Raw genomic sequence first — 16,540 nt, forward strand, 5'->3', positions numbered from 1 at the left:
AATAGCACTGGTGTTGTCACAAAATATTGGGATTTTTGAGAGATTTAATCCATAATCAAGTAATTGATTTCTCATCCACAATAATTGTGCACAACAGCTTCCAGCTGCAATGTACTCAGCCTCAGCTGTAGAGGTTGATACAGAATTTTGCTTTTTGCTAAACCAAGAAATCAGTCTGTCACCAAGAAATTGACAGGTGCCTGTTGTACTTTTTCTATCAATTTTGCATCCTGCAAAATCAGCATCTGAATATCCAATTAGATCAAATCCAGAGTCTTTAGGGTACCAAATGCCAAGATTTGGTGTTCCCTTAAGATATCTGAATATTCTTTTTATAGCAATAAGATGTGATTCTTTAGGATCAGATTGAAATCTAGCACAGAGGCATGTAGAAAACATAATATCTGGTCTACTAGCTGTCAGATATAAAAGAGAACCAACCATGCCTCTATAATTAGAGATGTCCACAGATTTCTCATTAGGACTTAACTCTAATTTGGTGGCTGTTGGCATGGGAGTCTTAGCTTCTTTGCAATCCAATAAATCAAACTTTTTAAGTAGATCATAGATGTACTTAGTTTGATTTATGAATATACCTTCCTTTACTTGTTTAACTTGTAAACCAAGAAAGTAGGTGAGCTCTCCCATCATGCTCATTTCATACTGACTCTTCATAAGATTAGCAAACTTCTTGCAAAGTTTCTCATCTGTAGAGCCAAAAATTATATCATCTACATAAATTTGAACCAGAATAAAGGCACCATTTACATTTCTGTAAAATAGTGTTTTATCCACAGTTCCTCTGGAAAAATGATTATCTAATAAGAATTGAGACAGAGTGTCATACCATGCCCTTGGTGCTTGCTTTAGTCCATAGAGTGCTTTTAATAAAAAGTAAACATACCCTGGAAATTCTGGATCTTCAAAACCAGGAGGCTGACTGACATATACCTCCTCTTCCAGTTCACCATTTAGAAAAGCACTCTTGACATCCATTTGATAAACTTTAAAGTTGGCATGAGCAGCATAAGCTAGGAACATTCTTATTGCTTCCAGTCTTGCAACTGGTGCAAAGGTCTCATCAAAATCAATTCCTTCAGATTGAGAGTATCCTTTAGCAACAAGTCTGGCCTTGTTCCTGGTGACAACTCCATTCTCATCCACCTTGTTTCTGAATACCCACCTTACTCCTACAATTGTTTTATTTTTAGGCTTAGGCACCAGCTTCCAAACATTGTTTCTCTCAAATTGATTTAATTCTTCTTGCATAGCAAGAACCCAATCAGCATCTTTGAGAGCATCTTCTATGACTTTAGGTTCATCCTGTGAAAGGAATGCACTGTACAAACACTCATCTTGAGTTGCTCTTCTTGTTTGTACAGATGCATTTGCATCTCCAATAATTAGTTCAAAAGGATGATCCCTTGTCCACTTTCTTTGTGGTGGAAGTGATTGTCTTGATGATGTGGCTTCATTGTTGAAGTTCAGGTTTCCATGTTGGAAAGCTCCCCCTAAATTTGACATCTCATTATTTCTAGACTGATTGAAACTTTGAGACATTCTTTCAACTGATGATCCTTGAGGTGTTTCAACTGATCCCTCCAATGTAGTTTCAACTGATGCTTCAGTTGAATTTCCAGTTGCAGTTGTTCCTTGCACTAGAGAGTCATCAGTTGGGATATTAATTCCAGGATTAATTCCAACATTTTGAATAATGTCATCATCATCATCACTGTCATACAGATCACCTTCACCTTCATTTTCAAATCTGAGATTATCATGAAATCCTTCATCTGAGAATCCTTGAATCTTCTTATCATCAAAAACCACATGGATTGATTCCATAACAATGTTGGTTCTCAGATTATATACTCTAAATGATTTTCCATCAGAGTATCCAACAAAAATAGCTTCATCTGCCTTGGCCTCAAATTTTCCAAGATTTTCACCTTGATTTCTTAGAACATAACACTTGCATCCAAATACATGAAGAAAGCTAATTGTTGGCTTCTTTCCTTTGAAGAGTTGAAAGGGAGTTAGATTATGAGGTTTGGTAATTAGTGAGATGTTTTGAGTGAAGCAAGCAGTGTTCACAGCTTCAGCCCAAAAATAGGTTGGAAGTTGAGCTTCATTAATCATGGTTCTTGCAGCCTCAATAAGAGTTCTATTTTTCCTTTCAACAACACCATTTTGTTGTGGAGTTCTTGGTGCAGAGAACTCATGAGTAATTCCCTCTTCTTCACAAAATTCTTTCATCACAGAGTTCTTGAATTCTGTCCCATTGTCACTTCTTATCCTTCCAACTTTGACATCTGGATTGTTGTTTAATGCCTTGATATGATTGATGATGATTTTCCCAGCTTCATCCTTAGAATGCAGAAAGAAAGTCCAAGTGAATTTTGAAAAATCATCAACAATCACTAGGCAATATTTCTTCTTTGAAATAGACATGATGTTAACTGGTCCAAACAAATCCATATGCAAGAGCTGAAGGGGCTTCACAATTGATGAAAGAGTTTTGCTTTTGAAAGAGCTTCTCTTTTGCTTTCCTAGCTGACAAGCTCCACAAAGTCCATCTTTTGAGAATTCCAGCTTTGGTAGACCTCTTACCAAGTCCTTCTTTACTAACTCATTCAAGGTTTTGAAATTTAGATGAGACAATCTCTTATGCCATAGCCAACTGTCATCTGAGCTTGCTTTGCTGAGAAGGCAAGTGATAGATTCAGACTTGACAGAATTGAAGTCAGCTACATACACATTTCCTTTTCTTTGTCCAATCAGAACCACATTGTTGTCATCTCCTTTGGTGACAACACAGGCTGCAGAAGTGAAATTTACTTTGTAACCTTTGTCACAGAGCTGACTGATGCTAAGCAAGTTGTGCTTAAGACCAGACACCAATGCAACTTCATCAATGATGACATTCTCTCTTGCAATCAAGCCATATCCCATAGTATATCCTTTGCTGTCATCTCCAAAGGTAATGCTAGGGCCAGCTTTCTCCACAAACTTTGTGAGCAGGGAGGAATCACCAGTCATGTGCCTGGAGCATCCACTATCCAAGTACCACAAATTCTTCTTGTGGTTTCCCTGCACACATTTCACAAACAGATCAAGTTGATTTTGGTACCCAAATTGCTTTGGGTCCAGATTTGTTAGTCTTAGCAGCCTTTTCCACCTTCTCAACCTTTTCCTTGGATTGAATAGGTTCAATCTTTGGTTTTGGTTGAGAAACTGGAATATCAACTTTGTTTTCAAACACAGGCCTTTGAGTCATGCATAAATTGTTCATACCATGCAAGTTTGAATGAAATTGAGGCATGTTAAAGGCATTGAAATAAGGATTGAACATATATGGCATGTTAGGCTGAGAATAGAGATTGTGAGGCAATAAACCAGGCATCATATTCATAGCAGATAAATTCATGTGAGGAACAGATGTCATAGGAATAGGCAAGGATAAATTAGGAGCAACCACAGTTTTACAATTAGCAGATAAATGATTTACACTACCACACTTACTGCAGGTTTTCCTAAGAGCACTAGCATTGGGAGTGTAATTGGTGTGCTTGTTAACTCCTATTTTGCCATTTCTATTTCCTTTCTTCCTTTTAGTCTCCTCAGATTTATGCTCATTAGTATCCAAATTCTTCTTGTTCTTGTTACTAGAATGAAGAGTGTTATTAACACTATCACTGGTCTCAGAAGAACTATTCTCACCTTTAACAAAATTCTTTTTAACAGGACCATATTTCTTGTTAAGCTTCTTGAGAACATTCTTGTCAACTGATGAGTTTTTGTTCAACTGATGACTCTCATCAGTTGAGACTTTGTTCTTCAACTGATGATCATCATCAGTATTCTCATCACCTGAACTGTTCTCAGATATCTTAAGCACTTTCTTATTCCTCTTCCATTCATTCTCCACAAAGGTTTCTCTGCCTTGCATGTTAATGATATTGGTGGAAACATCTCTACCAGATTTCCATTTGGCAATGATCTCTTGTTCCTTATCAAGCTGCTTTCTTATGACCTCTTCTCTCTTCAGAACAACCAAGAGATCATCCTTGGCTGTCTGACACTCAATCTTCAGCTTCTCAAATTCAATAAATTGAGCTTCTAAGGCACTGTTTCTATCACTAAGAAAGGTGTTAGCTTCCTTAATTCTACTGTTTTCCTTAGTAAGAGATTTTAAAGAAACATGCAAATGATACAGTTCAGTAGACATTTCATTAATGGTAGCATTGCATTCATCTTTAGTTAACTCAACTAGGTTTGTAGTGAATACCTGACTACTGCTTCCAGTGTTTTCTTCTTGATCTGTGGAGTTGGCCATTAGAGCTAGATTGACAAACTCCTCCTCTTCATCAGAATCATCTCCAGCTGCCCAATCATCCTTTGTGATGAATGCTCTTTCCTTTTGTTTGAGAAGTTCATAATATTTCTTTTTGTAGTCAATGTTTTCACTTGACTTCTTCTCAACTTTAGGCTTTCTGCACTCATTTGCAAAGTGACCTGCATTCCCACAGTTGAAGCACTTGAATTTTGATCTATCTACCATGCTTCTATCAGACTTGGGATTGCCTTTAAAAGATTTTGCAGAATTAAAATTCTTTTTGAATTTCAGTTTGGAGAATCTTCTTGACAGGAAGGCTAGATGCTCATCAATTCCATCACTTTCTTCACCAGAATCAGCTACTTCTTTCTCCTTTCTTCTTCCTTTGCTTGACTCTGAGCTCTCCTCTTTGACCAACTTCTCAGTTTCTTCAACTTGAGACTTTCCCTTGTCCTTGACAGTATCCTCCAGAGATGCAACTAGAGCCACAGATGAATGCCCTTTCTTTTGGCTTTTCTCAATCTCTTCATCTTGTTCCATTTCAAGCTCATAAGTCTTTAAGGTTCCATACAGTCTCTCTAGAGTATAGTCTTTAAATTCTTGTGTATTTCTGAGAGAGACTGTCATGGGTTTCCAATCTTTAGGAAGAGCTCTTAAGAATTTCAGGTTTGAATCCTTAACTTGATATACTCTTCCAAAGAGCTTTAGACCATTTAACAGTTTTTGAAATCTGTTAAATGTATCACTCAAACTTTCACCAGCCTTGAAATGGAATGACTCATATTGTTGAATCAGAAGCTGCATCTTGTTTTCTCTCACTTGCTCATTCCCTTCACAGATAGTCCTGATGGTGTCCCAAACTTCTTTGGCACTTGTGCAGCTAATAACACTATCAATCATTTCTTGATCCAAACCATTGAACAGAAGGTTCATGGTTTTCTTGTCCTTGTGCACCTCCTCAGTATCTTCTTGAGAATATTCATGGACAGGTTTTGGAATCATCTTACCTACCATGTCTTCACCATCAGCTCCCATGCTTGTGCAGACCTTCATGGGGACATGAGGTCCTTTTTCAATGCAGTTCACATAGCTTTCATCAATGGACAACAGATGCAGATGCATTCTCACTTTCCAGTGAAAATAGTTGTCTTTGTCAAGAACAGGAATCTTCACTCCAGCATCCTTCTTTCCCATCTTTCTCTAGCAGTGTTGATCTTTTTCCCTGTTTGTTGGTAACCTCGCTCTGATACCAATTGTTATTTTACACCAACTATGAGAAAGATTGTAGAAGGGGGGGGTTGAATACAATCTTTTACAAATTTAAAAGATTCAAGAATAATACACTAAGAACACAATAGACAGAAAAACACCAAGTATTAAAAATACGGGTGGATTGAATGATCCACCCGTGAGATTTTATATAGAAGAATCTGTGGATTGTTTTACAATTCGCACAGCTGCTGGTTCATCACTCAACAAGTTCTAACTCTCAGATTTTTCTCTCAAGTAATTTGAACAAGTTCAACTGATGCTACTAACTTGGTTATATACTCCAAGTTTTACAAAGCTTTTAGCTAGATTACAAAATGCACTCTAATCTAAAAACAATGCTGCACAACTTTGTCTTATGCATGCTTTCTGAGATGTCTTCATCTTTGACCATCATCTTGATTTGATCCAGATTGCATTGCATGAGATAAGTATGTTTCTGCTTCTTCTTTATTTTCCTAATTAGGCTTCCATGTCTATTTTAGTGTAATTCGATCCATGTGATTTGTCAGACTTAAGCTCTAGTCACTTTCAACTGCTCTTTGCTTCATCAGTTGAAAGTTCTGGTTACTTTCAACTGCTATTGACTTTATCAGTTGAATGCCCGGCTCATCAGTTGAATGAATTACAAACTTCATCAGTTGAATGCTGTTCCAGTCTCATCAGTTGAATTCCTCAGCATCATCAGTTGAACACTTTGTCTTCAGTTGAATGCTTGATTTTCATCAGTTGAAACATCATCCAGTCTTCATCAGTTGAATAGTTACATCTCATCAGTTGAATATCCTTCACTTAGATAAAATTACATGGCATTGGATATTTACAATTAGCCATCCTATTCTACCCATCCGTTGATAATTCCCAAAGACAAGAAACATAACAATTACAACTGAAATTTGATAAAGGTTCTAAGTAAGACATGTTACAAAATGTTTATGTTATCATCAAAAATTATTGATTCCTAACAATGCAGGAAGAAAGTCCAAGTAAAATTTGAAAAATCATCAACAATCACTGGACAATATCTTTTCTTTAAGATTGACATGATGTTGACTGGTCCAAACAAATCCATATGCAAAAGTTGAAGTGGTTTCACAATTGATGAAAGAGATTTGCTTTTGAAAGAGCTTCTCTTTTGCTTTCCTTGCTGACATGCTCCACACAGACCATCTTTGGAAAATTCCAGCGTTGGAATTCCTCTGACCAAATCCTTCTTTATCAACTCATTCATTGTCTTGAAATTTAAATGAGACAATCTTTTGTGCCATAGCCAACTATCATCTGAGCTTGCTTTGCTGAGAAAACAAGTGATTGATTCAGACTTGACAGAATTGAAGTCAGCTATATACACATTCCCTTTTCTTTGTCCAATTAGTACCACATTGCTGTCATCTCCTTTGGTGACGACACAGGTTGCAGGAGTGAAATTGACCTTGTATCCTTTGTCACAAAGTTGACTGATGCTAAGCAAGTTATGCTTAAGACCAGACACCAATGCAACTTCATCTATGATGACATTCTCTTTTGCTATCAAGCCATATCCCATAGTATATCCTTTGTTGTCATCTCCAAAGGTAATGCTAGGGCCAGCTTTCTCTACAAACTTTGTGAGCAGGGAAGAATCACCAGTCATGTGCCTGGAGCATCCACTATCTAAGTACCACAAATTCTTCTTATGGTTTCCCTGCACACATTTTCAAAAACAAATCAAGTTGATTTTGGTACCCAAATTGCTTTGGGTCCATATTTGTTAGTCTTAACAGCTTTTCCTTCATTCTCAACTTTTCCCTTGGATTGAAGTGGTTCAATCTTTGGTTTTGGTGTAGAAATTGGAATATCAACATTGCTTTTAAATATAGGCATTTGAGGCATGCATACATTGTTAATACCATGCAAGTTTGAATGGAATTGAGGCATATTAAAAGCATTGAAATATGGATTGAACATATATGGCATGCTAGTCTGAGAATATGGATTGTGAGGCAATAAACCAGGCATCATGTTCATAGCAGATAAATTCATGTGAGGAACAGATGGCATAGAAATAGGCAAGGATGAATTAGGAGCAATCACAGTTTTACAATTAGCAGACAAATGATTGACACTACCACATTTACTGCAAGTTTTCCTAGGAGCACTAGCATTGGGTGTGTAATTAGTGTGCTTATTGACTCCAATTTTACCATTCCTATTTCCCTTTTTCTTTCTAGTCTCTTCTGATTTAGACTCACTGGCATCCAATTTCTTCTTAGTCTTACTACTAGAATTGTGAGTGTTGTTCACACTCTCACTTGTCTCAGAAGAATTACCCTCACCTTTAACAAAGTTCTTTTTAACAGGACCATATTTCTTGTTAAGTTTCTTGAGAGCTTTCTTGTCAACTGATGAATTTTTATTCAACTGATGACCTTCATCAGTTGAAACTTTAGATTTCAACTGATGATCATCATCAGTATTTTCATCAGTTGAATTAGCATCTGACATCTCCAGAACTTTCTTGTCTCTCTTCCATTCATTCTCAACAAAGGTTTCTCTACATTGAATGTTGATTATATTAGCAGAAATATCTCTTCCAGATTTCCATCTGGCAATTATCTCTTGTTCCTTATCAAGCTGTTTTCTTATGATCTCTTCTCTTTTCAGAACAACCAAAAGATCATCTTTGGCTGTCTGACACTCAATATTCAGTTTCTCAAACTCAATAAATTGAGCTTCTAGAGCCTTGTTTCTGTCACTAAAAAATGTATTAGCTTCCTTAATTCTACTGTTTTCCTTAGTGAGAGATTTTAAAGAAACATGCAAATGATACAGTTCTGTAGACATTTCATTTATAGTAGCATTGCATTCATCTTTAGTTAACTCAACTAAGTTAATGGTAAATACCTGACTACTGTTTCCAGTGCTTTCCTCTTGATCTGAGGAATTGGCCATTAGTGCTAGATTGACAAACTCCTCTTCTTCATCAGAATCATCCTCAGCTGCCCAATCATCCTTTGTAATGAATGCCCTTTCTTTTTGTTTGAGAAGTTCATAATATTTCTTTTTATAGTCATTGTTTTCACTTGACCTCTTCTCAACTTTAGGCTTTCTGCATTATTTGCAAAGTGACCTGCATTCCCACAGTTGAAGCACTTGAACTTGGATCTATCTACCATGCTTCTGTCAGACTTGGGACTGCCTTTAAATGATTTTCCAGGGTTAAAATTCTTTTTGAATTTCAGCTTGGAGAATCTTCTTGACATGAAGGCTAGGTGCTCATCAATTCCATCACTTTCTTCACCAGAATCAGTTGTATCTTTTGCTTTTCCTTTTCCCTTGCTTGATTATGTGCTTTCTTCTTTGACCAACTTCTCAGTTTCCTCAACTTGTGATTTTCCTTTATCCTTGACAGAGTTGTCAAGAGATGCAACTAGAGCCACAGATGAATGTCCTTTCTTTTGACACTTCTCTATCTCTTCATCTTGCTCCATTTCAAGCTCGTAGGTTTTCAAAGTTTCATACAGTCTCTCAAGAGTGCAATCTTTAAATTCTTGAGTGTTTCTGAGAGAGACTGTCATGGGTTTCCATTCTTTGGGAAGAGCTCTCAAGAATTTCAAATTTGAATCCTTAACTTGTATATTCTTCCAAAAAGTTTTAGACCATTTAACAGTTTTTGAAATTGGTTAAATGTGTCACTCAAACTTTCACCAGTCTTGAAATGGAATGACTCATATTGTTGAATCAGCAGCTGCAGGTTCATCACTTGAACAGTTTCTAACTCTCAGATTTTCTCTCAAGTATTCGAACAAGTTCAACTGATGCTACTAACTTGGTTATATACTCCAAGTTTTACAAAGCTTTTTAACTAGAATACAAATTATGCACTCTAATCTAAACAATGCTGCACATCTTTGTCTTATGCAAGCTTTCTGTGTTGTCTTCATCTTTGACCATCATCTTGATTTGATCCAGATTGCATTGCATGAGATAAGAATGTTTCTGATTCTTCTTTATTGTTCTAATCAGGCTTCCATGTCTATTTTAGTGTAATTCGTTCCATGTGATTTGTCAGGCTTAAGCTCTAGTCACTTTCAACTGCTCTTTGCTTCATCATTTGAAAGTACCTTCATCAGTTGAACGAATTTCAAACTTCATCAGTTGAATGTTGTTCCAGTCTCATCAGTTGAATTCCTTAGCTTCATCAGTTGAACACTTTGTCTTCAGTTGAAAGCTTGGTTTTCATCAGTTGAAACATGATCCATTCTTCATCAGTTAAATAGTTACATCTCATCAGTTGAATATCCTTCACTTAGATAAAATTACATGGCATTGAATATTTACAATTAGCCACCCTATTCTATCCATCCGTTGATAATTCTCAAGGACAAGAAATATAACAATTACAACTGAAATTTTGATAAAAATTCTAAACAAGCATGTTACATAGTGTTTATGTTATCATCAAAATTATTGATTCCTAACACCAAATAACCCAAGAGAAACAGCCCCATAACTTAAGCAAACTACACCTCATCATAATATTAGGACGAGGAATTTACCGGGTTTTTTGTGACAGTTATGTGATGGACCTATTGTTGCCTTCACCATTCTGCACAATGTTTACTGTAATCATGGGATCATCTATGTTACACAACAGGTATGAAATTTTAGCTTTGTTTTTATACTCTCGTTCATAAAAGGTTTCTTTTCAATTTATCTATTTTTCTTGACAGGGTACATTGAAAATTTGTCAACTTCCGTCTTTATTATGCTATGACAACTATTGGCCAGTACAAAAGGTTTGGCATCATCTTTAAATTTGTTTATAGGTCTTTAAGAATTTATCATTGTTAAAATACAGCCATTTTTCTTAACATTAATTTTCCTAAATTTTTTTGGTCAGATTCCATTGAAGGGCACACCCCACCAGGTCACTTATTTTGCTGAGAAGAATTTGTACCCACTTATTGTATCAGTTCCAGTAAGTATATCATCTGGCATCGAGTCCATTATTGGTGAAAGAACAGATCCGTAAATTACTCATTGTTTATAAGCTAAAAATAACACACGTTTAGAAATTTTTTTACTCCCTCTGTCTCATATTGTTGTCCACGGATGAAATTCGACATTTTATTCAGTATCACTTAAACAAGCGAAAACTTTGTATAAATATGTATTAGTTTTCATAAAACTTAACAAAATCAAGACTCAGTTTCCGTATTAACTGAATGGGGACAAAATTATTGGGGTAAACATACAAGGAAATGAGGTAAAGAAAAATGGGAGGGATGGAGTAGTAAAGATCCATGACTCCATGATCAGTCTATCTTTTCATTTAATGCTTCATTTTTCTGTTATGCTGGTTATAGTTTCTTTATTGCACTTTATGTCATGTATATTGTGTGTACTATCTTCTTTTGGAATTAGTTCGCTCGATGAATGTAAGTTAATACTAGGAGGCTTTAGTTTGGTATGTCTATTCAGTATTATCACTACTCTACTGTTGATGTTGTACTTTCTGTAGCCACTTACATTGCTCACAGTGTATTAAAATATTTTGTTACATTAATCAAATGATAAACATATCATATCTGCGTCTTTATAGACTTTTAGAGTGTTTTTTTCTGCTTGAATCCTCTGGACCATCACTTGAAAATTTTGTTAAACTCTTATTGCAGGTTGTTAAGCCATTAAATCAAGTCTTATCATCTTTGGTTGATCAAGAAGCTGGTCATCAGATTGAACATGATAATTTCTCTTCTGATGGAACCTACCCAGTAGAAGAATTTGAGGTTCGGATCCTGGAACCAGAGAAGTCTGGTGGTCCCTGGCAGATCAGGGGTACGATTCCCATGCAAAGCTCTGAAAATGCGTTAACTGTTCGCGTGGTTACTCTATTTGTAAGTCTTAAGGTTATCCTCACATTTTCTTTATTTTAAGATATAAACCTTCTTTTTTAAATGAGAATTGGAATTCTATGTTCCTATGAGTATATTAATTACCATTCTCATTCTTCTATACTGATTTCTATGCTCTTTATAACAGAATACAACAACTAGAGAAAATGAAACACTTTTGGCCATTGGGACTGCCTATGTACAAGGGGAGGATGTTGCTGGACGAGGGCGTGTACTCCTGTTCTCTGTAGAGAGAATTGCTGAGAGTTCTCAGACTACGGTAAATGTTTTAGTTATTCAATCTTCTTATGCATACTCCAGTTTTTACATCTATGTCGTTTGAAAAAATATACACATGTCCTATTGTACATTCTGCATGAATTTCACATACGTTAAAATTTCTATTGGTTTCTGGTTGCTTTTGATATTCTTTTTTGGGTTTTTGGATTAGTATGGTCTTTTGGTATACACTTCTTGATATACAGTTGTTTCATATTCACTATATCATTCATTCATGTGTCACACATTTGCATGTTTCTTCCAGATTTCCGAGGTTTACTCCAAGGAGTTGAAAGGTGCTATATCTGCCGTAGCTTCACTTCAAGGTCATCTGTTGATAGCTTCTGGTCCAAAGGTTATTTTACACAAGTGGACGGGTTCTGATCTGACCGGGGTCGCCTTCTACGATGCTCCCCCTCTTTATGTCGTGAGCTTAAATATTGTAAGTACCATTTGCCCATTTGTTCCTCACTCTTCTTGTTAATCACAGAATCTGAAAATTCTCTTCAAATTATCATTTTACAGCATATAGCAGGGTGTCAGCAGATAAAGATATTTCTGAGAAACTTATACCAATGTTAGCATAAAAGCTGTTACATTTGTTTCTATACAAAATACACGTGGCACAATATTAATGCAGGGTTAACAAGTACTGTCTCATGCCCAGCCTTCATGCAATATATTCCTCTCTAGTATATGAAACTCAAAAAATCTCTTTACTGCAACATGGCTGCTTTTCTCGGTTTGTAGCCCTTAAAAAAGAAGAAATCAAGATTTTCATTTTATGTGTATAACTGTACTCAATCTGTAGATCTAGTAAAAATACATGTCAGGTATCTAAGATTCATTTTCACCCTCAAACTGTGTAAGAGTATTGATTCCATATATTAGGAGATGTAATGGTGAGGAACAATAAGTTAATTTTTGTAAAGTAACTGAATAAGTTGTTTCATTTTTTGCCTGTCAGATCGTTTGCAAGGATAAACACTGTCCTGTTCATTAATTAATCAGAAAAAAATACTTTTTTCTTCACCTGTTACCTGTAAATGCAAATAATAAGCTTGTTGCTGTTTCTTTTTTAGTTATCTTCATTTATTGACTGTAATAATCAAACTTGTACTCAAAAAATTTTCATTTAAGGTTCCACGATACTGATTTACAATTCGAAAAGTTTACAGCTCTTTTAAACTACAATAATTTCTGATATATAGCTTCTCTGCACTTGCTGACATCTAAATATTAGAAGCTCTTAACACCCAATGTAGGGTTTGGTTGTTGTGCATGTAAACTCATGTTCTCTATGTTATCAAATATTTTAGGTGAAGAATTTCATTCTTCTTGGGGATATTCACAAGAGCATTTACTTTCTCAGTTGGAAGGAACAGGGAGCTCAACTTACTTTATTGGCCAAAGATTTTGGCTCACTTGATTGTTTCGCACAACAGAATTTCTAATCGATGGGAGTACTCTTAGCTTAACAGTTTCAGATGATCAAAAGAACGTACAGGTTAGTATGTGTAACTATACGAGTACTCGTGATGTTAGAGGCACTTTACGATGACAAGCAATACTTACTAGAATACCAGTTGTTTTGCTTTGTTCTAGACATACTAGATATCTTTGCTTACACTATAAATCCCTGAAGAACTTTTCTTTGCTGATAGTTGCTTACTTGCTTAAATCAGTTTACTGTCTAACACCTAGCCTCTTCCATGAAAGTGAAAAGAGTTATCCACTAGGTAACAACGTAAAGGATATGAGTTTGGTGACTTTGGGATTTTTTAGTAGATAACTTATATTTGCTGTGACAACTGAACTGACAAAACCTAGTGGTATTAATTCCATCTTAGTCATGTCGCAGCTGCTCTTTCGTTTTCCTTTAAATTTTTGTATTGAGATTAATATATAACTGAGTTCGTGTTGTAAAATTTAATAAATTTTAATTCTTTCATTGCAAGATACGTTTATTAAACAACAAAACTGCAACATGGACTTTACAACTGCAAAAACAATCACTAATTTAGCTTAAAACAGTTTGAGTTAATTGTTTATACAAAATTGCTTATAAAATGATGTGATTTTCATCATTTGTCTTCTGCAGATTCTATTATACTAACTTGTTAGTATTCTATGAATTTAATTATTATTGATGTTTTCATATTATGATGTGTTATTGGTAGTTAGTATTTAGTAAAATATATTATAGTATATAGTTTTTTTTTTTGCTAAATATATAGTATATAGTTTTGTAACTACTATACTACATATGAATGCCTTAGGCCTATACAGAGGCCATATCGCCATATTGTTGTGAAGGTCCTTCAGCACCATATACTGACACAACCAGAAGTATATAACATTGTGCAACACATTCTAGTTCAAATAGTTGTAGTCAATAAAATACTACTGAAATCAAATTGTGTTGATATTCTATATATCTTCTTGGAAATCCCCCCCCTCCCCCCAAGAAAAAAATAATAATAATAAAATAGTAATAGTAGTAATTTGACCTCCTAATTTGCATTGCCTTCACACTCACGACACATGTCGGTATCAGTGTTCTTTTTGGTCAATAATCAAAATATATCCTAGTTAATTACCATGTTTAAGTTTAGTTGTAGATTAATGAAAGTTGTGAAGTATTCTTAACTAACATTCCAGATAATGTATTTGGATTTCTTGATTGTATTAAAACAGATATTCTATTATGCACCCAAGATGTCAGAGAGCTGGAAAGGACAAAAACTTCTTTCTCGAGCTGAGTTTCATGTTGGTGCTCATGTTACCAAGTTTCTGAGGTTGCAGATGCTTCCTACACCTGATCGAACCAATGTTGCTGCAGTCCCTGACAAGACAAATCGTTTCGCTCTTTTATTTGGGACTCTGGATGGCAGTGTCGGATGTATTGCACCTCTAGATGAATTAACATTTCGTAGACTTCAGTCCTTGCAAAAGAAACTTGTTGAATCTGTGCCACATGTTGCTGGAATGAATCCAAGATCTTTTCGTCAATTCCATTCGAAAGGAAAGGCTCACCGGCCTGGTCCAGACAGCATAGTTGACTGTGAACTTCTTTGTCAGTAAGTACTTGTATTTCCTGCACTTTGATTTTCAGTTGGAGAACAAAAATCTATTTAGTATACTACTGTGGGTGGTTTTGTGCTACATTTTGTAAGTGAATGTTTCTATTGGAGCATGGTCAAAGGAGTTCTTTTCCGTCATTTTGGGTTTATGGTTTTTTTTTTTAATTTCTGGTTTTGTCTCTGTAAATGGTATCGATGATCAAGTTGGCGGCTTAGCTGTGTTTCAGATGTTATTATAGACCCCCACACCTTGTAACACCAGACATATGGGGTCAATTTTATGTTCAAAAGTTTGTTACCAACAACAAAAATCTTCTAACTGATTTAAGAAATCCGTCTTCTAAATTTTGCAGGTTTGAAATGCTTGTATTGGAGCAGCAGCATGAGATTGCTAATCAGATAGGGACAACACGTTCACAGATTGTGTCAAATTTAAATGATCTTGCTCTTGGTACAAGTTTCTTATGAGGAACAGCCTGTTAAATGACAAACTGCAGGGAATTAGCGTGACAAATTAGGTAGACCACTGACGGGCTATATACCCTAGCTTCTTGTTTGTAAATTGTGATGAAATCTCTGCAGAATTGTAATTGGTTGGCCTTCTCTGTCATCTAGCTGGCTAATAGCATTTGTTGTAGAACATATGGTGTAATTATTCTTTATCATACAATTAGAATTCATAGTTGCTAAATACAGTCATTTTTGTTTTGTGCAGTTCGCAGAGATTACAATTGTGTCCTTCCTAAACTTCTGTGCCATACCATGATACAAAAGAAAGTCAACCCCAATTTTTTGTGCACCTTGAACAGGATTAATGTATCGCGCACTAACTAATTACTCCATTTAATTATCTTTTTTCAACTATTAAGTGATGCATGAATATTATTTAAATTATTAGGCTCTAATGGGCTAAAATCTCCATAACTTAAAATATTACAAAGTTAACACTAATATTTGATATGTTATTTTAGTCAAAATAAAAAGTACTTGGATTTTTTTATAATATAACTTTTAGTTGGCCTAAACCTTTTAACATGTATTAAGAATTTACAAAGATAATTTAATTGTATAAATAATCTTTATTCATATAATTTTTATTTTAACTTTATGTATAATTATATAATTTAAATATTTGACTTTATATATAATTTTATCAACGTCTTTATTTTTTTATCGATGTGTTTAATTTTTTTTTTTACTTTGTTCATTCTCATTTAATCAAAACAACTTAAAATTTTGAAACTCTACCAACACGACCAATTTCCAATAATATAAAATATTAAAAATTTAACACTAGTGTTTAATATAATATTTTAGTCAAAATAAAAAATACTTGAATTTTTTATAAAATAACCTTTAGTTGGCCTAAATTTTTTATTAAGTGTTAAAAATTTAGAAAGATAATTTGTTATATATAATTTTTATTTAAATTTTTGTTTACTTTGTTTCGGTATGTATGTATATATGTATGTAAAAATTATCATGATTGAATTATTAACTCATATTATATTCTTTAAATATTGTAATCATTATTTTAGATCTCTTTGAACAAAATTGTCGGGTTTTGATTCAAATTTCATGAAAACTATGGATGCTACTCTAAAAGCTAGAGTCGGGAGTGGAAGTAGCTGTATGTTTTTATTTTTAATATTGAATATTGTCACGTATTTTAATATATTTTTTAAATACATTGTTAA

The 16,540-nt window shown here is 34.8% G+C and overlaps 1 protein-coding gene across 1 annotated transcript; it reads left to right on the forward strand.

The window, feature by feature from the left end:
* Window positions 1-10,157: 10,157 nt before the first annotated feature.
* Window positions 10,158-14,844, forward strand: LOC108207322 (cleavage and polyadenylation specificity factor subunit 1-like; the record flags this gene model as incomplete). Its single annotated transcript, XM_064086821.1, is given in 9 exon segments — window positions 10,158-10,241; window positions 10,318-10,383; window positions 10,488-10,565; window positions 11,263-11,484; window positions 11,630-11,761; window positions 12,026-12,202; window positions 13,080-13,199; window positions 13,202-13,267; window positions 14,458-14,844. Coding segments are annotated over 9 exon segments (1,332 nt in total), but the record flags the coding sequence as incomplete, so codon positions are not given.
* Window positions 14,845-16,540: the final 1,696 nt, after the last annotated feature.

The sequence above is a fragment of the Daucus carota genome, chromosome 2 (genome assembly GCF_001625215.2).
Source record: "Daucus carota subsp. sativus chromosome 2, DH1 v3.0, whole genome shotgun sequence".
Classification (NCBI taxonomy): domain Eukaryota; kingdom Viridiplantae; phylum Streptophyta; class Magnoliopsida; order Apiales; family Apiaceae; genus Daucus; species Daucus carota.